The 25783-nt window shown below is 40.8% G+C and overlaps 2 protein-coding genes across 3 annotated transcripts; one reads left to right on the top strand and one right to left on the bottom strand.

The window, feature by feature from the left end:
• Window positions 1–497: 497 nt before the first annotated feature.
• LOC125881357 (prolyl 4-hydroxylase subunit alpha-1-like) lies at window positions 498–13711 on the top strand. Of its 2 annotated transcripts, none has more exons than XM_049564493.1 (15): window positions 498–789; window positions 3141–3224; window positions 3585–3681; window positions 4129–4280; window positions 4374–4511; window positions 6875–7129; window positions 7620–7810; window positions 7905–8081; window positions 8615–8685; window positions 8990–9089; window positions 9604–9657; window positions 9793–9858; window positions 9941–10009; window positions 10718–10814; window positions 11379–13711. In XM_049564493.1, exons 2-15 carry the CDS (start codon window positions 3146–3148, stop codon window positions 11447–11449), a joined length of 1617 nt encoding a protein of 538 aa, XP_049420450.1. In that variant the 5' UTR covers window positions 498–789; window positions 3141–3145; the 3' UTR covers window positions 11450–13711. The 2 variants fall into 2 exon arrangements, with proteins under 2 accessions (XP_049420450.1, XP_049420451.1); XM_049564494.1 differs by having other exon boundaries at window positions 498–805; window positions 3142–3224.
• Window positions 13712–14689: 978 nt separating this feature from the next.
• arg1 (arginase 1) lies at window positions 14690–25116 on the bottom strand. The gene is made up of 8 exons (XM_049564495.1): window positions 24706–25116; window positions 24551–24623; window positions 21342–21516; window positions 18363–18522; window positions 17671–17765; window positions 16192–16296; window positions 15800–15936; window positions 14690–15217 (listed from the first exon to the last, which is right to left on the bottom strand). The coding sequence occupies exons 1-8, from the start codon at window positions 24829–24831 to the stop codon at window positions 15054–15056; spliced, it is 1035 nt and encodes a 344-aa protein (XP_049420452.1). The 5' UTR covers window positions 24832–25116; the 3' UTR covers window positions 14690–15053.
• Window positions 25117–25783: the final 667 nt, after the last annotated feature.

The raw sequence follows: 25783 nt of genomic DNA, 5'->3' as shown, positions 1-25783 counted from the left end.
GTGATCCAGGTCTGGGAGGAGATCCCCCAGGACACCATCTGCCAACTCATCAGGAGCCCAGACATTGTCAGGAGGTCATACAGGCAGGCGGGGGCTGTACACACTACAGTCACATGATGAGTCGGATCAACCTGTGATTTTAATGTTTACTTTGATTTTCGGTGTGATTTTGAATTCAACCCTCAGTGGGTTGGTGATTTTGGTTTCCACTGATCGTTAGTACGTCATTTGTTCTCAACAAATTACACAATGTACATCAGTAAAGATTTTACACTTTGAGCAGTGTTCAACTTTGTCCTTTTTAAATGATAAACAAATGACCATTCCTAACAATATGACTTTTGTGTGATTATTATTCATGATTTATACTGTTATGGTGCTAAAGTCCCAAACTAACAAACTACCATTACATATAGACAAAAAGTGATTCACCCTCCAGTCCAGCAGGTGGCGGGAAAACGTTCCGAGCCGCCATTTTGTAAGAAGCAGCGGAGACGGAGAACAAGAAGACTAGGAGGAGGAAGAAGTTGTGTGTGTTTACTGGTGCTAGCTTGACTTTGGAGCAACACAAGTGGGAATTTGGGGAATTTGTTGACTTCGTTTTAAAGCACCGTGGGAGTTGTTGTTGTCACGGTTATTTTTACGGTAACAGCTCCTCTGTCATGTCTTCTTCGCGCCCGTTATGGCGGGATGACATTAGACAGAAACTCTGTGTAGAACTCTGGTTTATCTAGAAATTTCCTCGGCTGCTTCCTCACTTTACTACAGACGACAGTCCCGCTGTCAGAGGTAACATTACAGCAGATATTAGTTTGTTATTTTGACCTTCATATGTGTTTATTTCGTGTCTGTGAGCAGAATAAATCCTCCCAGTTCAGACACTGGTCGCTGGGTGATGTCAGGACATGCCTAACTGCTTCTCTTCACATTCTCTGTTTTAAGGTTAAATAAAAGTTTCAGACAGCTCAGCTCAGCATCTGAAACGACGAGATAAAATTTACTGTTTGTCCAAATGTACAAACAACAACAATAAATACATCCAATATCAGGAAACACATGTAGTTATTTAGCTTGTTTTGTGTTGTCTTTGCTGAGGAATGGTGTTAAACTGTAACACCGAATATCGGAAACGAAGCTGATATAAATGAAATATTTTTTTTTGACAAAAAACACAAACAATTGTTTGTTCGTTGAGATAAGTTACCCTTGTTTTAAAATTGTAACTCATATTATTTGTATTTATTTTTTCAGCGACAATTATGTACATGAAGCAAGGATGCGCAGTTAATATCGGCACGTCATCGGTATCGGTCGATACTGGCCAACATGTTCTTCTTATGTTGCGCAATGAATGAATATTACAGACACTGAAAAGTATTGTATTTAATGTCTTTAATGACCTGATGATCACTAAAATTAGGTGGGTAAAAAGTGGATTTATCGATATCGGTATTGGTTATTAGCCAAACAAGATATCGGATATTGGGGGAAAAAATCCAATATCATGCGTCCCTGTTAATCAGCATCAATGTAAATGCGCCAGTGTCAGCTGGAAGGCTAATTTTTAACTGGTGTCTTGGGGCCTGTTGTTAGATCAGCCATTTAAAACAAAAGAAAACAAGAACCTGTTAATGCGACACTTACATTTCTGGAAATTTGACACTTTTCATTGTTTAGGTTAAAATGCTATTAATAAGCTGATGACACACTAAAATGTAAGTGAATTCCACCAGAGATACAAACTCATAATTATACCATTCTCATACGGTTCTAAGAAATCTCCGACCAATCATTGCACTCGGACCAAATGCAATGATTGGCCGAGCGCCTACTGTAGCGTAGCCTCTGAAACATTAACGTTATCTCCCTTGTGCGTTTCCACTTACTAGTAACGTTAACGCTGCTATCTAACTTTAGCACTGTAACCTTATTCTAAAACTCATCAGTCATCACTAACCCCGGATAAGTTTCAAAACTCCGGGGTTGTGTTTGACCTCACTGAAGTGCCAGGTATGACCAAGTTCTGCCTCGCTATCTGAGCAATGTTTGGATACTTCCACCACAAGAGTGGATCCTGGTCAGCTCGTAGCGGTGTCTCATTCTGGTAACGTTTCATCTCTTCTTCAAAAGGCAGAAGTTGCTTTAAACACACAACATGGAAAATTTAGTTTTCTTCTGTTAGGATAAAAAAGTTAAGCTCAATATACCACGTCAAAAATAGAAATGCACTAACTAAACATTCCGAGATATGAAGTCCATTAAAACGACTGAGATATTCCTTGGTTTATTCTATGAGACTGTAGGAGTGGCAGAAAAAAAAATCAGTACAGCAAAGTATGACGAGATATTTGTGTGGTAATATTGTGTCTTGACACCGTTGCCAAGTAACGATTTTTCACATTTTTTTTATTTAATTATTTTTTATTATTATTTTTATATAAATTATTAATAATAACACAGATTAAGATTGTACCCATTGGAGTGCCTTTTCAATTTACCATATACAAAGTGCTGCAATAAAAATGACTAAGATGAAAAGACTAATTCAATAAAACTGGAGATGTCGCCATCAAGTTTTCCTTTGGGGACATAATTTGCAGTTGGAAAAAGGTAATAAATTGCAATATATTGCAGTATATGTTATTGCAATAGCATATCGCAACAGATTTAACATGGCAATAGTGTTGTATTGTGACTTGATGAGACAGTAGGGAAGTTAACATTTTGTCCCTGCATCTTAATTAGAAAATTAGAAGTGTCAGACTCCAGCGGAACGTCTTCACTTGTCTTGTTTTGTCCAACCATCGGTCCAAAACTCAGAGATATGAAACAGACAAACAGAAAGTTCTCACAGTGGAGAAACCATTAGTGAGGAGCGATCAGCATCTTTGGTTGAGAAATATTAATCATTTAGCAAAAATAGGTGCAGATCAGTTTTCTGTCTGTCTATGAAATGATTCATTGTTTTCTACAAACCAATTTTTTTCATTCAGGAAATTAAATGCTGTCTTTACACAAACAGCTAGATATGATCTTTGTCTCTGTAAAATAAATCAACAAAATGATGATTTAAATCAGGAACTCTCTGATCAATAAACGTGTGTTGTCTGTGTGTGTCTGCCTGTTTTCTCTCTCTGCAGACTGGATGGCTTTCTGTTGGCTGTTGATCCACATCCTCCTCTTCAGCTGCTGCTCAGCTCACAATGACTTCTTCACCTCCATCGGTGAGTGAATCCAGTGTTTGTTTTCCTCCTGTTCATTCATACATTGCACTCCTCTGCTTCACTCTGGATATAAACAAATGAAAAGAGGATTTAAACAAAACATCCAGATAACTTATGTGTTTGTTCCTCAGCTGTTATAAAAGTTTCATACAGAAGGAGGCACACTGTCATGGTACAATCAAACCTGGTATGAGCAAGGTGTACCTAATAAAGTGACCAGTTATTGTATTTTGGTTTTAAACTGTTAGAATGAACTGTTAAAAAAAACAATCAGTTTGAAGACGTCACGTTGGATGTTGAGAAAATGATTCCTCTATTCTGACAGTTAATTGATGAAATGATGAAACTGTGTGTCCTCAGGTCAGATGACTGACCTGCTGTTCACAGAGAAGGACCTGGTCACCTCGCTGAAGGACTACATCCGAGCAGAGGAGAGCAAACTGGAGCAGATTAAAAAGTAAGAGACGTCTCAGGTGTTGTTCTGTCAGTACACCACAGACAGACTGATACTGAAACTGTCTTTGTGAAATTAACAAAATGATAATAATAACACAAATGATTCATCAGTCAAACCGGATAAATCAAAGTTGATGTATGTGATTTATTGAGATTAATTAATCACAGACCATGTTATTAATTAATTTTGAATCGTTTGAATTGTTTGATCTGTGGTGTGTGTTACGGGATGAGGGTGCGCTCTGAACTGTTGTTCCCTCTGGTAGTTGCGACTAAACAAAAGTTTTCCTGAGACATTGTCTGACCTGAGAACAGACCCAGTTTTCTGCTCCATTTCTGTTGTCTGTCCTGGAGGTGTGGCCGCAGATTAAATACACACTCTGTTACCTGTGTGTGTGTGTGTGTGTGTGGGGGGGGGGGGTGGGTGTGTGTGTGTGTGTGTCCTCAGATGGGCGGACAAACTGGACGTCCTCTCTGCAGCAGCCACCCAGGACCCCGAGGGTTTCCTGGGACACCCGGTGAACGCCTTCAAACTGATGAAGAGGCTGAACACAGAGTGGGGGGAGCTGGAGAGCCTGGTGCTCACTGACACGGCTGATGGTGAACACACATATATGATTTGTGTATTTCATCATGTCCTTCATCCTTCATTATTAGTGACACTAGCTGTTTCTCTTCTTCTGTGTTCTTCAGTGTTCATCTCTAACCTCACCATCCAGAGGCAGTACTTCCCCAACGATGACGACCAGATTGGAGCCGCCAAAGCACTGATGAGGCTGCTGGACACCTATCAGCTGGACACCAACACCATCTCCACCGGGCAGCTGCCAGGTGAGAGCAAAGCCTGGATGTCAGAAATTAACATTGCAACAAGATTGTTTTGGCCACTATGGTCACAATAAGAAAGAATATATACAACAATATGCGTCAGGAATCTGCAAGAAAAATAGATGATAATAAAGACACAATATTTGCACATAAAGCCTCGTTTCCACCGAGCAGGACGGTTCAGTACACTTTTTTTTCTGTCTCCACAGTGAAAAGTTGTGGATGGTACCAACAGAAGCGTTCCTTAGCGTCCCCATGTTTGGTCCCCCCTCTGTTGGGGTACCTAGCACACAGATCTGGTACTAAAAGGTGGAGCTAGAAACCCTGCAGTCTGATTGGTCAGTAGAGGACGCTCACTCTGGTTTTATGTAACCTCTGTTCATACATCAGTAAACTACAACTATAAAATCAAAGAGAAAAAAATAACTTCATTCACTGGGCCGACTGCCGGCAACTTTTAAGGTGGAACGTTAACTTGTAATGTTACTCAATGCATGAGTTGATGACGTGAATCCATCAGCACACCTTAAATTTCACTGTGACAACTTTGACCATCACTTTAGTTTTTATATGACACACACTTTTAGTAATGACTTTAAAAATATAGATTCATTTGGAGCGGATTATGTGAAGGTCATATATTCTAATCCTCACTTCCTGTGGGCTACAGCAACACTAAACCCCTGAGCTTGCCTGAGAAGGACTAAATGCACAAAGCTGCTATTTTGAAATATCCCATGGAGAGAGACTCTCACTGCAGCCTGTTGTATTTTGTTGTGAAAATGTGGGCGTGCAGCCTTGTTCTGTGGACGATAAACCAGGTGCAGACTTCCATCTGTGTCACCGCTGATGAGGAAATACAGCGAGTGCTGGACGGAGCAGTGAGTGACAACAACCCCGCCCACATTTAAGAGGACTGTCTGAACACACCGAGGGTCTAGGTACCATGTCTGAAGGCTTACTGCTGGTTCCAGAGGTGCTGGACTGAAAGGGTTTGGTGGAAGTAGGGCGACTCAGAATTATGTCAGTTGAATCAGATTCAGGCTTTTAAATATATATATTTACTGATGTATTTATTTACTTTTTCATTTGAAGTTTTGAAGGTTGGGTTCAGTTAGATGTTCAGTGTGACAGCATCATTCATGTAATATAGTAAACAAGCTAACGACAGGTTGGAAATGTGCAACATTTTTTGCCAACACTAGCTATCAAGCCAAAGTCAGAGACTGTGTCGTATTAAGTGTCTGTGAGTTGTTAATTCAGCACCTCCAAGTAGAAGAGAGAAGATGATGTTCTCTCAGAGCCTTATGGTGGAAAGCTTCTCCTCCTCTGTGCCGCTACGTGACATTCTCAGCTGTCTGTACCAAAAAGTACTGCTCGACTCGAAGCAGTCTTAGTGGACTGAGGAGTCTCCAACTGATGATTCGAATCTCTGACTTTCGAGGGGCAGCCCTAATAAAAAGTTGCAATATTTATAGTTTTATTAGTTTTATTTAGTTTTTTTAGTGCTAATGTCACAGCAGTGGTGTTATCATTCAGTCATAGAAGAAATACAGAGACTCAGTTTATCACATAAATGTTATTAAGCCAATTTTATTTATATTTCAGAGTTCATAGTCTGTAAAACATGTTGTCATGCTGCATCCTCTTGCTTGATAATAATTTGGACTACCAGAAAGTCTCACCTTAGGAGCAGGGACGTTTTTGGCACCACGAAGTAAACTTAGGCAAGGCAGCTTTATGTGTGTAACACCTTTCATACACCAGGGCAATGTAAACTGTTTTACAGAGCAATAAAATATAAAACATGATAAAGGATACAGATTTACAATAAAAGAATAAATAGACAAAAATATTTAAAAGGTAAATTTAATTACTAAATGATTTAAAATGTAATAAAAAAGTGCAAAGATTAAAATAAATATTTAAAATGAGTTAAAATCAAGATTAAAAATCAGTTTGCAGTCAGTACAGGGTGGAGCGGGCAGTGTAAAAAAGGAATGTATTTAGTTTTGACTTTAAAGTGTTAAGAGTCGGGGCTGTCTAACATCTGGGAGGTAATTATGGGTTTGTGCTGCCTCTTATTACGGTCAGTAGGCCGGCCCGAGAGGTCCTCAGGGTCCGACAAGGTTCATATGTCACAAGCATGTCAGAGATATATTTGGGTGCTGAGCTGCAGAGTGATTTATACATAAGCTGCAGGATGTTGAGAGCTGACACTCAGTCTGTCTTTAGACCCCGAGAGCTCAGTAAATGTCCCTAAGTTCCATAAAATGTCCCGGCTGTGGAAAAAAAGACAGATAGAGAACCCTAAGTGAGAAACATCCACTCAGGAAGGATTTTGTGCCCCTCTCTCGCTGCCTCAGGCACGTCCTCGGTGGCCTCACACCGGACCACTCTGACTGTGGACGACTGCTACGACCTTGGGAAGGTGGCATATTCGGAGGCGGACTACTACCACACGGAGCTGTGGATGGTTCAGGCCCTGAAGCAGCTGGACGGGGGAGAGGCGTCTGACACCGTGGACGCCGTCACCATCCTGGACTACCTGAGCTACTCTGTCTACCAGCAGGGGGAGCTGGAGGGAGCGCTGACCTACACCCAGAGGCTGCTGGAGCTCGGTCAGTCATGGGATGCACAGAATTTTATGGAGGACAAAAAATGAATTAAGTATCAATAAATAAACAAATAATATATAATAACTTATACAATTTAAAATATACCGGAATAAATAAATATAGAAACACTTGAATGTATAAATAAATACAAAAATAAATAAATACATGAATGAATAAATGTCTAAATAATTAAATATGAAATTAAAGAAATATAAATAATATAAATAAATACTGAAATAATAAATGAATAAATAAATAAATGTAGTTGTACAAAAATGCAGAAATAAATTTGAGATATTAATTTATTTATGTTGTGTTTAATTATCAACTTTATTTATGCATTTATTTATTTCCATATTCATTTCAATGTTTATTATTTAATTTATTTATGAATTTATTTTTATATTTATTTATGTCCATGTACCATTTGACCTTTTTTTTTTTTTTTTTTTTTTACGTCTGACTGAGCTGGATTATGACACTTCCTGTTTAGAGCCAACGCACCAGCGAGCCAACGGGAACCTGAAGTACTTCGAGTATCAGCTGGCCAAACAGAAGAAGGTGGAGGGGACTGAGAATGAGAGTGAGGTCAGGCAGAGGAGGGAGACCCGGGGTCGACCTGCCGATTACCTGCCAGAGAGGAAGAAGTACGAACAGCTGTGTCGTGGCGAGGGCATCAGGATGGTGAGGAGACGGAGACAAACGCATAAAACGCTTCACTGTTAGATATCATCATCATCATCATCATCATCATCATTCCGCCTGTCTTTTCTGACAGAACCCTCGCAGGCAGAGCCGCCTCTTCTGCCGTTACTATGACAACAACCGCCACCCGAAATACGTGATTGGTCCGGTGAAGCAGGAGGATGAGTGGGACCGCCCCCGCATAGTCCGATACCACGACATCGTGTCAGACGCTGAGATGGAGAAGGTGAAGGAGCTGGCTAAACCCCGGGTGAGTCAGTCATGTTTGTGTTTATGCGCTCTAATACAAGATGCTAATGTTAGCATGTCAGGCTAACTCACTCACTCATCAGCTGCAGCAGTAACAGTCACTTCTGTTTTAAAGTTATGAATCAGCTGTAATATTGATGAGTTTTTTTCTTTCCTTCATAGATAACTGTTTTAACAGAGTTACAAACAGTTTAATTCAGACACCAAGTGTGTCATAATGATCTGACAGAATACAAACTGTTGTAGAATAACCACAGTCTAACAGAATATAACTATTATTAAATGATAATAATCTAATCCGGGCCAGGTTTGGTCCTGCAGCTCTCCCCTCTGTGTCCTCAGCCCCTGTAACTGTATCAGTACTTTTAATATTACAGCTCTGTTTCCTGCTCACATGTTGATGAATGAACAAACATGAGAACAGGGAACAGCTGATGTTGCCTCCCTGACTGCAGCATCTCTGTGTCAGCTACTGACCTGTCTCTCTCTCTCTGTCTGTCTCTCTGTGTATTTATAATGTGATGGATGAACTAGCTCAGACGTGCCACGGTTCACGACCCTCAGACAGGCAAACTGACCACAGCCCACTACAGAGTCTCCAAGAGGTAAGAAGAGCTGGCTCCACTTTTTGAATGGTGAACACAGACTGACGCCACCTGCTGGTGTGGAGAGTTATTTCCTCTCACGCAGGCGCAGAACGCACGTGTTGGCTGTCATCTTTGTTAGTGTGTTCAAGTGCAACTTTTTGGCCGAGGCACAGGCAACGTAATAGTCGGCCTTCGTTTCCACTGGTTCTTTGATTTCAGTTCGTTGCGTGCCTTTACTGTTGAGTTAATGATTTTAAATGCGTGACAGTATCCTCCTCTCCTCTCCTCTCCTCTCCTCTCCTCTCCTCTCCTCCTCCCTCAGCGCTTGGCTCGGAGCGTTTGAACATCCGGTGGTGGACAGGATCAACCAGAGGATCGAGGACATCACCGGCCTGGATGTCACCACAGCAGAGGAGCTGCAGGTAACACTCACCTGGAGTCTCATTAATAAATATTGTGTACGCACAGACTTGATGGGAAATTAGCGATGCAGATGGTGAGGCGGAAGCCTGATTGTAGAAACGATCAAATATTTTTTGCCGCACACCATTTCTGGCTTTTGTATGCATGTGCATTTTAGTGTGGATCCTACACATTGTTTTATAAAGGAGACCCCAGGTCACACAAGTGTCTTTTTAAGTTTATAAACTCATTCAGAAGCATGCGCCCCGTGCACAGCACTCTCAGTCCCTTTGACTTGGGGCAGGTGATGGCAGGAAACATCAGATTGATAGTATATCAGTAGATGCACCCCACACAAGAGGGCTGAACCGCTTCTTCTTTTAATTTAATCTTCATTTGAAACACTTCGCCCACGGCTTCATCAGGTCTTTATAAGTTAACATACAGACACCATGAACTCATGTAAACCAGGTCCAGAGTGCTGCTAATACATTTACAACTTTAAGTTCTTCTTTCCTTAAAATGCTGCTGCAGGTGGCGAACTATGGTGTTGGAGGACAGTACGAGCCGCACTTCGACTTTGGACGGGTAAGTAAATGTTTGACTTGTGCAGCAGGAGTCACTGAGGTGTTGTGTGTTTCACTGTCTGCAAATAATTCACCTCTTAAAACACAAACGAGCCTCCAGATTTGTCCTGATTTTTTTTTTTTTTTTTTTTTCCAGAAAGATGAACCAGATGCTTTTGAAGAGCTCGGGACAGGAAACAGAATCGCCACCTGGCTGCTCTACGTCAGTCATCATTAATATTAATTATTATTAAGCAGTATTAAACAATGTGCTGCTGAAGCTGATGACCTGTCTCCTCCTGCAGATGAGTGATGTACAGGCAGGGGGCGCCACAGTCTTCACGGAAGTCGGAGCTGCTGTGTGGCCCAAAAAGGTACAGTTCACTTCAGAGGATCAATTAACTGATTATTGTCACAGACCTTTAAACTTCTGACTGTTTCCATGATTAATTGTTTGATAATAGAATCATATTTAATTTATTTTCGAAGAAGATGAAGAATCGAGCAAATATTCACATTAGAGAAGTTAGAACATGTGAATGTTGGGGATTGTTCTGCTTGTTTAAATGACTAAAATGATTATTAATTTACTGACTATTTATTTTAGTTGTAGTTCAGATTTTATCTGATTTTTTTAATTGTGCAGTCTTTATATATATGAAACAATGCACTTTTTAATGCTCATGTTACATATATTTTTAATTTTTGAAATTTTATTTTGGTATTTCTTCTTTCTAATCCTTATTATTTACGGTTATTGAAAGTAATTAATACACAGTGGTCTTTCAGCACATTCTTTAGAGTATGCTGCACCTAATGTTATAAAAAATATGTGACAAATAAAACTTTAAGACTTGAATCTTAATAATAAACTGTTTAAAAAGGTTGAATTATTTTTATAAAAACTTTTGTAGCCGTATTTTTAGAAACAAGAAACAGGTACAGGTGATGTTTTTATTAATATTTGATGTTTAATTTCCAAGGGTTCCTTTGAAGCTGCAGCGACAGTTAGAGCTAATGGACGAGTAGATAAATGGTTTCAGCTCTAACAGTGAAGTGTCGCTGTTTGTGTGTGTGTTCAGGGGACGGCGGTGTTCTGGTATAATCTGCACCCCAGTGGAGAAGGAGACTTTCTGACCAGACACGCTGCCTGTCCTGTTCTGGTCGGAAACAAGTGGGGTGAGTTCTCAACAGAAATGTAATGTAACATCAGTTGAAGCCATTTTCTCGCTCGTGCATGTCCGTTAAAGTTAACAGAAAAATAAAACAGCCAGATAACTACGCTAGATGATGCGCAGTGTAACGTTAGCAGTGGTGCCGAATATTTAAGTGACAACTGCTGAACTTGATAAGCCTGATATATAATGCATGGATGGAGACACAATATGAACAGGACGGTGCGTTCTGCTGCCGGCGCTCCAGGATGCTTTTACTTCAAGTGTCCGTGCAGAGCAGTTTTACCACCAGTACAGATATTCCCACCTTTTACTTGATGATAATCGTGCTCGTAAAAAAGTAGATCTGTATTAGTCACTGGTTTCAACTCCAGTGTAAATGTTCCTGAACATCTGACTGTGGCTCCAGAACAGAATCAGACCAACACACAGCTCTTTATAGATCTGATGTTTGTAAAGTGCGTCTGTATATTTCTGTCTTTGATTGTTCACACAGTCGTGATTTTAAACACAGTTGTGTCGTCATCATCTGAATCTGAATCTGAATCATCTCTCTGTCTGCCTGCAGTGTCCAATAAATGGATCCATGAACGAGGGCAGGAGTTCAGGAGGCGCTGTGGCCTCCGGGAGACTGACTGACAATCAGCCTCCTCCTCCTCCTCCTCCTCCCAACCCTTCAAGCTGCTGAGGCTGTGGCTGCACATGTGATCTGATTTATTTTTATCTGAAGAGTGAGTGTGTTCAGTGTGTGTGTGTGTGTGTGTGTGTGTGTGTGTGTGTTACAGTGTGTGTGCTCCATCACCTTTTTTAAAACTCCATAATCACAACCTAATATCAGGTTTACTGACAAAACACACGACTCGGACAGATATCAGTCTGATGTCACTCAGTACACCCAGCCTCTCCCAAAATGTTACCATGGCGACTGCTGCAGTGTCGTCACATAGCGCCACTCCACTGTTTGACTTCCAGCTGCTTTTTTTTAACTCCCTACCTTAAATATTTTATGTGTTTATTCGCACTGTTAACGCCTTCTGTCTGATGTGTTCATGAAGGTAATTTAGGTCAAAACCACTCCATCACGGGGCGCCCCGTGGAGCCGGTGCCCCGCGTATAAAGGCTGTGTCCTAGCTGCAGCGGCTGCTGGTTTGATTCCAACTCCAGCCCTTTGCTGCACGTCACCCCCTCTCTCTCTGTCCCCATTTCACGCTACACTTTCTAAGACTTGCTGCCTTGCTAAAGGCAAAAAAGCCAAAAAAGAAATCTTAAAAATAAATAAATAAATAAATAAACACTCCATCACTTGCCTTTTTTTTACTGAAGCAAAAGCATTAACACCACTGCGCACAGATTCTCTGTGGTGTGGTCATAAAGTAAATTAGAATACAAACGTATTATCTTCTTGTCACACCATCATGATCTCCTCCTCCCTCTCTGACTAGTTACACCCCTCTTTTCCACCAATACAATCTGTGTATATGTGTGTGTGTGTGTCTGTGTGTGGCTATTTCAGCCTTGAGGTCATTCACTGACAAACAACAGATGACATTTAAAGGAGGCACGCTCTGTGACCGTGTACCCCTCCTCCTGCTCCCCGTGTTGTCTTTTATGTGAACAGTCAAACACGTGCAGCTCTGCTGAAGGTCACACTTGAATTTCACCCTTTAATCTTTAATTGTAACAGTTGTCACATGAGGGCAGATGTTTTTAAACCTGCTGTGTGAAACACATACAAACAGCAGCATCAATCACGCAACGGAAAAATTGCAAAAGTAGTTGAGATGCTACCACGGAGCAAATTATTAAAAGTGTTTCCCACAGAATTAGAATCTGTTATGGCGCTGATTGCCGACAATCAGCTGTTGCTGCCGTTTGAAGCAGTGCCTCCTTGAGCCGCTGTCTTCGTGCTCTCTCTGCGCGGTTAGCACAAGCTAACATGGTAAACATGTTCTCATAACTACTTGTCATATTTTGCTCTGCAGCAGCGGTTAACATCCAACACCAAGCAGTTAATCTCACACCAACACCAGAATGGTTTGATTTTGTTGTTAACCTGTTAATAACCATTGGTTACAGTTAGCCAGGTCACTGTGTCTGTGACTCCAGTCACAGTCAAAGTACTCATGATGCAGAACAGCATATAAATCATTATTAAATTAGAATTATTGGTGCATTAATGTGTTTATCACTTCAGTGTTGCAGCTGCTCAAGATGGAGCTCATCTTACACATCAGTTCATACACAGCTGAGTAGATTAACCTACAGTCATGCTTTATCATTTATTAGTTGGTTACATATTTTTTTAATAATCTGAATCTGTAGAGTAACAAAAGCTGTTACATAAATGTAGGCAAGGAAAAAGTACAATATTTACCATTGAGATGTAGCAGAGTAGAAGTATAAAGAGGCATAAAGTACAGTGCTTGAGTAAATAAATGTACTCAGTTACATCCCACCATTAGAAAACATAAAATGGAATAAATGGGAATCATCATCATCAATATAAATTCAAATCTCACCTGGTCATGTATAGTTAAAGAATAATGTGAATAAATTGAAATAGATCTTTAATATGAGGCTTCAGATTTCCTCCTGAAGACCTCAGCATACATGTGCACACGTGAGTGTTGTTTTAACACAGCAGGCTTTTAAAAACGTCTCCTTTAAATGTCCAGCTGTCCTCCATCACTGACCTCAGATCTGTTTCACTGCTGCAGATATCCTGTCCGCCTAATACACAAACAATACTATTATTTTATGCAAAGAAATGTGAGGTGCACTCCTGTTTATGTGTGACAGATGATTTTGTTACAAGAACAAATGTAAAGAATGTAATGGAGTTGCTGTGTGAGATGTAAAATATGTTTCTAATCAGTGAATAAATATAAAGAACTGCTGCAACAGATATAAAACTCTCTACTGACTGATGCAACGACAAAATGTCACTTTCCAAATACTCAAACTCAACACTGGAATCTATTTGTCATTTCATTTTATTTGACATGTTCTCCCCGTGTCAGCGTGGGTTTCCTCCAGGTGCTCTGTGTGTCTTCCCTCCTTTGTTCTCAAACTTTTATGCTTTAATATCCTGTTTCCGCCAGGAGAAGCGTCAAAATAAAAGTTCATAGGATCAAAAGAAAAAGGGGACACCCAAAATAAAGGTTGACAGGAAGTAACTTAGATTCAACCTTATTTACAGACCGGAATTTACCCTTTAAAGTCAGTTGCATCCACCGACTTAGCGCCTGTGTTTGAGGACTTCGGTTGGTGGCCGCTGCATCAACAACTGCTGCCGCCCGGTGCGTATTATACGGCCGCGACAGGTGCCTTTGTGCGTGGGTATCTGACGCCCAGATCACTCTCAGAGTGTTGGTATTTGACAGGTTTGGATGGGAACAGGCTGATAAATGAGACTTGGATTAGCCTGCAGGAGTCGTGTGAGAGTTTCTAAACAGGTGTTTTCATATAGTTTTGCTGTTGTTGAAAGCAGCCTTGTTTTATTTCAATTTTTGGATTCTTCGTTCACTGTGCAGGAAGCAAAGTTTTCTTCAAGAACTCAGTGTAACACAAGTTATTAATACAGAAATGGTCTTTTTGCTGACAAAATATTCTTTTACAGTATTTCAGTAAATATACTTAGTTACATTCAACCATCTTTGACTTCATCACCATGGTTACAGACTGTAGTAGCATAAACGTTATAAACTTTCACTGATTGTTTGATTTTAACAGGATGAATTTTATTTTATTACATTTTCAGATAATGAAACATTGTCTTTATTTTGGTGAATTCAGATTTGAGGTAGTTTCATTAAATTTACAGATCAAACAGTTCGTCGATAAGTCAGTGAATTGATCAACAGAACACTGACGACAATGTTCACCATCAATTGCTTGTTATTTATTTTTCTGGTTTGCTGCTTTACATCACTTTCGTGCACAAGTCACTCTTTTACTCTTCTGACAGTTCAGAGATGAAACAATCAATAAATTACATAATTTATGCTTTGTTGTTTTTTAAAATTGACCTCCTGAAGGCAGAGAGCGAGCGTTCCGTCCACAGGAGCATCTTTGGTTTAAAGCGCCATAGGTTGGACTTCTGCACTTCCTTGACATCACGGAGTTTAATCATCTCTGAGGTCTTTAAGTTAAAATCTGATTGTCCCTTTAGTTCCTGCAGGTGATCAGAGACGTTCAGGTGTCCATCAGAGCAGTCGGAGAAGCCGGTGTCGTCCCCTACCCATCAAGGCTCGGGCAAGCGGTAATCTGGTGGGTGGTTTCCCTCACGGAGACGTCCAAAACAGGCGAGCAGCACATCCACCGCCGTGTTAACCGTGGACTGGATTTGATCTTCGGTCTGGCCCCTCAGAGGATTCACCTCTACCAGGTCCACCGCTGACAGAAGACCTGCAGGACGAGCACAGGTGTGAGGGGACACTTCATCAAACAGTCGGGGTTTTGTATTCTTAAAAAGTCTTAAAGGCCATTTTCAATCAGATGTGTCATCGCAGTGTGTGCAGACGAACAGTGTTTGGCTTCCCACTGATCCACAAGCGGAGGTCTGCGGGACTTTGAGCCGGCAAATGAGGGGAGCTCCAGGTGTTTGGTTTCCATCCTGTGCCACGAGCGCTCGCAGCTCATTTGCCACTGGAGGTCCACCAGACTTTTGCATGCACGCACTGCTATGACACAGTGCTGGCTGAAAATCAGTAATGTTTCCTTTTAACTTCCTAATTTGCTATTTTTAAAGCTACTGTATCTGTTATATTTCACAGATGGACTTTCAGTGGTTGGACCGCCCCCTGACTCCTAGCTGGATCAGAAAACTCTCCAGCTATGTAGTTTCAGAGTGGTGGGAAGTGAGAGGGAGGGACTGTGGAGTACATCCATGGGTGTGCTAGCTAGCTAGCAGCAGTCGTTATCAATGGTGCTGGCTGGCTGTCATGCAGAAGTCTAAAGTGGCAGACGCGTTCCGAGACTGAGTCGTACCTGTCTGACACACATTTTCAGCGATGTAGACTCCCTCTCTGTAGGATAGCCCTCCGACTACAGGTGTCCCCGTTGCCGGGGCAACAGATGGATCAATGGCATCGATGTCGTAGCTCAGGTGGATCGGTTTCTTTACTCTGTTCAAATAATAAAAAAACATTTATTATGAATTTTAATATGATAACGTGCGGAGTGACTATAACTGACTCTCACCACTACAATCATTTAGTGACTGCTCTAGAGCTTTTGATCTTGTCACACAGTGTTCTTCAAAAGTTTTCATGCAGAGTTCAAGTCTGTTGTTTAGATTATTTCTATAGTGAATGCTCGATGGTTGCTCAGGTGGCTCCTCAGAGTGCTAGTAGGTATTTAGATACAAAATAAAAGTTTACTTGGCGGAGAGGTAGTCGCAGGTCTCCTCCATGACTTTAGCTATGCCAAGCTGATCAACCTCCGACATGGAAAACGTCTTCACACCTAGAAGCTTCAGGATATAGCTGGAAAAATAAAAGAAACATGAGTTATTATTTTATTCTGACTTGTTTGCTGTTTCACTGTTGACCAGTGGGCACCAACGCTTCTGACCAACAAGACAGATAAGTGGTGTGAAATCTTTGCAGAGCCAAGACGGCTCACCAACAAAGTACCACCTATCCACCAGCAAAGGTCGGTCACCATGCAGACTTTTGCTCACTCCGCAGTGACACAGAGCTGGTTCAAAAAATATACATTTCCTTAAAGTAAAAGTATGTAAGTGTAATCTATGGGTCGCCAAATTTTAAAATTTTGTAGCCTAACAATATTCTAGCTGATATATTTTGAATATTTAGCAAATTTTCCTCACATTTAAGACACAAATTCATGTAAAACATGTAATATGTAAATATTCACATATTTACAATGTGTTTATTTGTAAAAAAAAAAAAAAAAAAAAAAGTTGAATCTAAACATTAAATCTAAATCTAAATGCTAGGTTTAAATGTAAAATCTAAATATTAAAAACTAAATCTAAATGTTTAATTTGGACGAGTCAAGGAATGTTACTTCTAAATGTTGAAAATAATAATTAAATCTATTGACAGGCTAAATCTCAATGTTAAATCTGCATCTAAAAATTAAATCTAAATCTAAACAACCTTTAAATGATAAATATAAATATAAATATTGAAATATAATCTGAATGTTAAAAATATTAATTCAATCTATATTTAGAGGCTAAATGTAAATGTTAAAGCCAAAGCTAAGTGTTAAATCTAGTCTTAATATTAAATCACTGAATGTCACTGAACGTCAATCTAAATATTAAATCTAAATGTTAAGTCTAGTCTTTATAGTCAATCTAAATGGTACATCTAAATTTTAAATCTAAATGTAGATGCTAAATCTAAATATTAAATCTAAATGTTGAATCCAAATGTTAAGTCTAGTCTATATATTCAATCTAAATCTAAATGCTACATCTAAACGTTAAATATAAATGTTAAATTTACATATTAATTTTTAGTTAAATCTAATTAATTAAATCTATTCTTATAGTCTAAATATAAATGTCAAATCATCCTACTTTAGATGAATCCACTTCAGTACAGTTAAAGTACATTGTTCAATTCCACCACTGGAAATTTGTTTATATTTTCTTGTAGAGAATAAATTAAAAAAACATTTGAATGTTCGCACATTTAGCTCAGAGCACCTCAGTGTGTGACTACAACCTCACAGAGCTGCTGACTGTAGATTCAAATTAATCTCAGTCAATCTTTGGAGTCAAACAGCTGTTTGGAAACAGAAAAAGACTATTGAGACTATTACCGAGTGTCAGCAATGTCTGGAAGTGAAATTAAAATCTAAAACTCGACAGTCTAAAAACCTACTGCTCTGCTGGATCCACGTCTCTCAGACCGATGTAGACCAGGTCTTTGGCCGACACACACGGTTTGATCCACGACAAGTTCGGCAGGGCGGGAATCTGATGACAGAAAAAACAACAGATAGTAATTATGTTATGTTACCTTACCTTACCTTACCTTACCTTACGTTACATTACGTTACACTATGCTACATTACGTTATTCAAAACTATCTGTACTATCACAACCCTGTCACTTTACCTCGTCATTTTGTCTTCTTATTTTTACTTCTGGTTTTATTTAGTTTTATATACCTCTTCTTTTTCTTCTTCTGGTGATCTGTACTTCTGTCTTTGTGGTGCTACAACACTTACCTGAATTTCCCCTCTGGAGAGCAATAAAGGCAAATCTTATCTCATCTCATCATATCTTATTTTAAAGTATCGAATCACATCATATCATAAGGTACCTAATCGTATCAAATCATCGCATCATATTACATCGCATCATATCGTATCGTATCTTATAATATTGTCTCACTGAATCATATCGTATCTTTAATGAACTTATATCTTCTCGTATCTTATCTATAACCCAGGTTGACTACTTTGAGGTGTCAATTTCACTCTTTCGGTTCAATTCAAAGACTCGTAGACAAACTCTTCTACTAACAGACACAGTTAGCGGGTTCCTTCCACGTGTCCCTAATAAACTGACCTTTGAGTGCAGCTCGTGGAGGAGGTAAGACATGGGCTGTCCGTGCATGTTTCCAGTGTACGTGGTCAGTGGCGTGTTGATGTCTGCGTGGGCGTCGACCCACAGGACACTCAGCTCCCCGACCGCCGCAGAGTGACCGTGAATGGAGCCGATCGCCAGACTGATGAACCAATGACAAACCAGAGAGATGTCGCCATGGAAACACTCAAAACATTACATCATTCTAGAAGATGGTTTTGGTCAGTCCTGGATAGAAAGTACACTTTACTCCAGTATTTTCATTTGATTCTACTTTTACTTTTTATTCTACTTCATTTTTCTGACAGCTGTCATTTCAGTATAAAGTCATTAAAATGAGCTCCTGCAACATTAAAGTGATGATCACATTAATGCATCAATAATTACAATCCTTTAATATATTATATATTATTCTAAAATGGGCCATTCTGCATAACGAGTACTTTTATTTTTGGTCCTATAAATATATTTTGAAGCTAATACCTGTACTTGTAGAAAATTATGAAGGCATTCTTGTAACAGAGAATTTCTGCCCTTTGGTTTTACTACTTTAAATAGATATCTGAATACTGGGTTTAATGGTTGAAAAAAAGGAGATTTTTTTTAAGCTTTTTAAATTAAGTTTACAGGTTTTATTGATGTAGAAAGAACCTTTAAAGCAAAATCAACCGTATCCAATTGAATGTAAATTTATCCTTTAGATTTTTTATTTCACTGCTAAATATGATTAACGCCTCTCCATTAAGTCTTTAATCTGATAAATAACATGTTTGTGTTCTGCTCTTATGGACAGTTCAAGTCTAAATCTAAAAGTGTGAACCAACAGTTTAGTGCTGAGCACAGACTGACTGACTGAACTGATCGATCGCTCTGTTTGATCTGAGCTGAAGTGGACCGTGTGTCCTGCTGGTGGATGATTGACAGACGTGACGCTGCTGTTTTTACTGAACACACACCAGAGTCAGTTCAACTATTCACTACGTTAAAGTCAGCGGCGTGTGATAAATAACAGACACTGAATACACTTTAACTGTGAAGAGGGGGTAAACATTTCCACTATATTAAAATCTATCCAAGTACCTCAGTAGTTGAACTTACTTTACTTACTTCTGCTGCACTACATTTACCTGACAGCTTTTTACATGTTGAGATTTTTCCACACACTCATATACAATAATGTATTAGTCACAGGGGACATTTTTATACTTTCAGTACTTTAATTACATTTTCATTACATACTTGGTAGCACTTTATTTGAATGGGTGTACATGAGACTGACATAACACCTGTGTAAATACAATAAAAGAAAAACTATCTCTTGATTTGTCTGATGCTTTCGTTTGGGTATTTAAAATAATTTAGCTGCATAATAAATCCTAATCACATCTTTACGACAAGTCAAAATTGTATCACTCTAGTTGATGTCAAGGAAAACACCAACCCAATCACCAGAAAAAAGATTGGCATTGTGCATTTCTGCAAACCACGGATACATTTGTACGTTATTATGTAGAGGCTACACTGAAACTTTACTTTTTAATAAAGCTGTGGTTGAAGTGTGATCAGGTTTAGGCATAAAAACCACTTATGGTTGGAAATTATCATATTTTGATAGCATTAAATTCTGTGGAAATTGGGCCATCAGTGGCTAAAAAACAACTGCATTTCATGGCACGATCCCGACTAGAAACATAGTAATGGGCCAATAGGAACACCATGTTTAGTGGCTAAAAAGGAGCTGTAAATGCAGCCCCATCGCTAAAAAAAAACCAATCTTTTTTTTGTCGTACATTCCTAGCTAGAAACATAGCGGTGACTAAGTAGGAAACAACTGCATTTCGTAGCACAGTCCCAGCTGGAAACACAGCAACAGGTTGCTAAAAAACACCCACATTTGGTGGGTAAAAAGGAGCTGGAAATGCAGCCCCATTGCTAAAAAAACAATTGCTTTGCATAGCACATTCCCAGCTGGAAACATAGCAATGACTAAATAAAATACAACCAAGTTTTGTGCAGCTATCTCAGCTGGAAACACAGCAACAGGTTGCTAAAAACACCCACATTTAGTGGGTAAAAAGGAGCTGGAAATGCAGCCCCATCGCTAAAAAACAATCGCTTTTTGTAGCACATTCCCAGCTGGAAACATAGCAACAGGTTGCTAAAAACACCAACGCTTGGTGGCTAAAAAGGAGCTGGAAATGCAACCCCATCACTAAAAAACAATCTTTTTTTTGTCATACATTCCCAGCTAGAAACATAGCGGTGACTAAGTAGGAAACAACTGCATTTCGTAGCACAGTCCCAGCTGGAAACACAGCAACAGGTCTCTAAAAAATGCCTACATTTGGTGGGTAAAAAGGTGCTGGCTAAAAAACAATCGCTTTGCGTAGCACATTCCCAGCTGGAAACATAGCAATGACTGAGCAAAAAGAACTGCATTTTGTAGCACAATTCCAGGTGGAAACACAGCAACAGGTTGCTAAAAACACCCACATTTGGTGGCTAAATGCAGCGATGATTTGTTAAAAACTAACTGGTATTGCTGTTTGTTGAGCTTGAACAGAGGTGTCACACCATCATCCATCACCTCCACCTCCACATGATGAAGTCAGCCCATATACTACGTCACTTTAGAAACACTTATTTGACATGTATGAAACACATCTGTGATTTGCAGAAAAAAATGCCAACATTTTCTTTATATAAATATTCATGACCTGCCATGTTTATCACAGGTTATGATGTCCTGGTTAACGTCAAGTTGACCTAACAAAGACATCTCTACCAAACTGCCTGAATGACACGTAACATCCAGAAACATTCACAAAGACTCCTTCATGTTCATGATGCTGTCACGTCAGTCTCATGCTCGCACCTTCAAATAAAGTGCCACCACATACTTTTACTCAACTAACATTTTCAGTGCAGGACTTTTTACAGTGTATTAGTACTGAGACACACCTGTGGTCTCCTCCCAGCATCACTGAGGTGTGTCCATCCTTCTTCACAGTCTGCACTTTCTCCGACAGCCTCTGGTTGGCGCTGCCCACCGCCCGCACACGTTTCAACTGACCCACCGGTTCATCGTCCACCACGTCCTCGAACACCAGGTTCCCATAATCCTTCACTGCACAGCCTTTGAACACAGGAATCATGTTTTTATTTCTTCTTCCTCTCTCTATCCTTTATTTTTTTCTACTGAACATCAGAGTTGAGACAAGCAAAGGTTACGATCAGCTGGAAATTACAGTTAAATACAACAAATTTCTAACAGCAAATATGTTTTTGAGTTAAACATGATGCCAAGCAAATTACTTTGTATGACAGAAGCCCTGAGAGGCTCCGTAAAACCAAATCATTTGCAGGCAATGTCTTACATATGAAATTAACTATTTTTGGAAAGAAGACTGAACAGATCCGTTGATCAGGAGGTTCAACAAACAAACATGGAGGCTGCGGAAAGGACAGAAAGAATTTAGGTTGTTTATTTTTCGGCTGGTTTGGCGTGTTGGAGTCGGATGTTTAAGCTGCGCTTTGTGTCGTGGTTGTAAATATGACTTTAGGCCTTTTTGGAAATGACAGGGAAGTGAAGAGTGTGTGTGTGTGTGTGTGTGTGTGTGTGTGTCACTGGTCAGCCAGTTTGTCGTGCTCCCGGCTGTGGTGTATTTTGGCCTTCTCCATAACTCTCCTGCAAATACGAGCTCCTGTATGAGAGCTGCAGTGATGACAGTGTAAACCCGGCCTGTCGGCTGGTATTCAGAGCGGGTGCAGTTGGATAATCAGAGTTTGATGTTGATGTATCTGTAACATTAGTGAGACAATAACCTGAATCACTTCTCTCTTTCTCACTAGTGGAAGCCTTGATGTTGCAGCTGGGCAGTTCTTGGAGTTTGTCATAGAATCCGTCAGACAGTTGCTCTCTCCTTATCCTTCTGCTAGTGTCCTTGTCACTACTGGTAGCATGAGGCGGGACCTGCAGCCCAGTCAGGTTGATACCGGACACCAGGAGACCGGCCGTTCCACCAGGAGAGCTGGACAGGGCCGTAGAAGGGCATCAACCCAGCAGCAGGACCGCTATCTGCTCCTTTGTGTGAGGAGGAACAGGAGGAGCACTGCCACAGCCCTACAACATGACCTCCAGCAGGCTACTGGTGTGCATGTTTCTGACCACACTGTCAGAAACAGACTCCATGAGGGTGGCATGAGGGCCCCACGTCCTCTAGTGGGACCTGTGCTCACAGCCCAGCACTGTGCAGCTCCATCACTCACCAGAGAACACCAGAACTGGCAGGTCCACCATCGGCACCCCGTTCTCTTCACAGATGAGAGCAGGTTCGCACTGAGCACATGTGACAGGCGTTAAAGAGTCTGGAGACGTTGTGGTGAACGTTATGCTGCCTGTGACATCATCCAGCATGACCGGTTTGGCGTTGCATCAGTGATGGTCTGGGGAGGCAGATCCTCGGAGGGTCACACAGACCTCCATGTCACTGGCTACAGCAACACTAAACCCCTGAGTCATTCGTCTTTAAACACAGGTATGATATGATATATTCAACATGACAGTCTGAATCACTTGTAAGGGCCCGATCTCTACGGGCCCCTCCACCCAACAGGTCCCAGTGCAACCACGCTGTCCATATTTACAGCCAGGGTTACAACGCAACCTTTAACTCAAAGACAGGTGGTCCCTGAATACAGCTCAGTAGGACACAGAGGTGATTTCAATGTGACAGGCAGGTTGTTTTTTCCAGAACAGTCACTGTGTGAACATTAACCGTCAGTAGATCATCTCTCTGTCTCTGTGTAAATCTTTTCATTTTGCAATGCAAAGTAAACAGGTCTCTGCAGAGAGGACAACCTGCTGCAGGTGAAATGAGTGACACATCAAACTCCTCTGTCCCTGTGAGTGCCACTCACACGTGTTCTGTTCTAGCTTGGACGGATGTCTCCCGTCCACGAGAAGACAGGACGTCACGTCCTCCAAACAAAACGACCAAATAATTCATTTGTCGGTCACGTATTGGTTCAAACCACAGTTCTCCAATCAGCTCGGGTTTTTGAGTCACAGCACACACACACACACACACCTCAGAGTCACATACAGACACACACAGATCTATTTCTGTGGCCTGTGCGTGTGCTGTCATGAGGATCAAGGTCGGATGCCTCTCCGATCTTGTCTGATGTGTGCCATTAATAAAACTTAGAGACAGAGACACACACACACACACACACACACACACACACACACACGCTTCCTGCTCTGAGCTATAAGTCTCATCAGATTAAAGTCGTGTCCCAGATAAACACTGAACACAGACGGTCTGTCACAACAGTGTAATGACTAATAAAGTTGAGTTTAACATCAACACAGATTCTGTCAACACTGACAGGAGACATTTTACTGCAGAAATACAGAATACTGAAACTACATGAGGCTGATATTACTTAATAATTACTTAATATACTTTATAATACTGACTTATTTAATTATTCCACTTCTGGTGGACGGTTTTTAACATTGTTGGAGTAGTACTTCTGCTAAAGTACTAAAGATCTGAGCACTTGTCCCACCACTTAAAACAGTACTCCTTATTTATAAAATTTAATACCACTGTGTATTTTTACTTTACTTTTAAGTCATATTTTATGATGTATTTTTACACAGTTGCACTAGTGCTTCTTCCACCTGCAAACCAGGAGCCAGTTGCACAGAACACCTTAGGATTTCTCCTTAAGTATGACACCAAAGCGTTCCAAAGATGAGGGACTTAGTTAAGGGTACTGCACAGAATCTCTGAGAAGGTTTCACTTAGTAAAGTAAAAGTATTAAGGCAGTTACTGCACTGAGAGATTTTATAGTGGTAAAATACTCCAGTTTCCAGGATAACCATTTCTTTGCTTGTGCTCAGCCTCGTGATCCCTTAAGGCTTTTGTGCAATGGTTTCACTAAGTTTAAGGGATTCCTTAAGTACAGTATAAGACCAAGATAAGGAGAAACCTTAAATACTTAAGTGAACATTTAAGGAAAGCTGAAGGAGAAGGCATGCGTTGTGTCACTGATTTTATTTCCAGAAAGCCTTAACATGGACTTTAAGGAAGATCTTACCTTAATATGAAAACTCCTTATTTATATTAGATGATCTGAGCGCGCGCACACACCTCACCTTGCTCGTGCAGTTTGCGCAGCAGTCCCGCAGCTCGGATCAGGTCCGGTCCTCTCTCCACTCCGTCTCGAGGCTGCGGCACAGCAAGAACAATTGTCTCACGCGCGCACACACACAGAGACGCACGCGGCTGCACCGTGTCCTCGTGCACTCACCTGTCCTTTGGAGAAAGGTGCTCCGATGATCCCCGCTGAGCGCTCGCGCTGCTGCTGCTGCTGCTGATGATGATGATGAAGACACCGTGTGGGGACGAGTCCTCGCAGCGTCCTCGCGTTCCTCATGCTGACTGATACACCGACACACACACACCCACACCGACGGGAGCTTTCTAAAAACTCCCCCGTGATGTCACCGCCCGGGACACGAGGACGGGATGAGGTGTGACGTCATCGATGAGTTAATGAGCAGCTTGTTTGTTTACAGCCAGATTCCAGTGCGAATATAAATAACATCAAATCCTTCTTGTACATGTGGTCAGTGTACCTGCAGTTACAGTTCAGACTGTTGTCAGCTTCCTGTATAAATGTGTCTGTGGCTCAAACATCTGTCAGCTCTGCTGTTAAAAAGGACTATCCAAACCCTTTCAGTCCAGCACCTCTGGAACCAGCAGTAAGCCTTCAGACATGGTACCTAGACCCTCGGTGTGTTCAGACAGTCCTCTTAAATGTGGGCGGGGTTGTTGTCACTCACTGCTCCGTCCAGCACTCGCTGTATTTCCTCATCAGCGGTGACACAGATGGAAGTCTGCACCTGGTTTATCGTCCACAGAACGAGGCTGCACGCCCACATTTTCACAACAAAATACAACAGGCTGCAGTGAGAGTCTCTCTCCATGGGATATTTCAAAATAGCAGCTTTGTGCATTTAGTCCTTCTCAGGCAAGCTCAGGGGTTTAGTGTTGCTGTAGCCCACAGGAAGTGAGGATTAGAATATATGACCTTCACATAATCCGCTCCAAATGAATCTATATTTTTAAAGTCATTACTAAAAGTGTGTGTCATATAAAAACTAAAGTGATGGTCAAAGTTGTCACAGTGAAATTTAAGGTGTGCTGATGGATTCACGTCATCAACTCATGCATTGAGTAACATTACAAGTTAACGTTCCACCTTAAAAGTTGCCGGCAGTCGGCCCAGTGAATGAAGTGATTTTTTTCTCTTTCATTTTATAGTTGTAGTTTACTGATGTATGAACAGAGGTTACATAAAACCAGAGTGAGCGTCCTCTACTGAC

The sequence above is a fragment of the Epinephelus fuscoguttatus genome, linkage group LG20, assembly GCF_011397635.1.
Source record: "Epinephelus fuscoguttatus linkage group LG20, E.fuscoguttatus.final_Chr_v1".
In the NCBI taxonomy this organism is placed as follows: Eukaryota; Metazoa; Chordata; class Actinopteri; order Perciformes; family Serranidae; genus Epinephelus; species Epinephelus fuscoguttatus.
The sequence above is the reverse complement of the archived record's forward strand: the minus strand, read 5'-3'. Positions and strand labels throughout refer to the sequence as shown.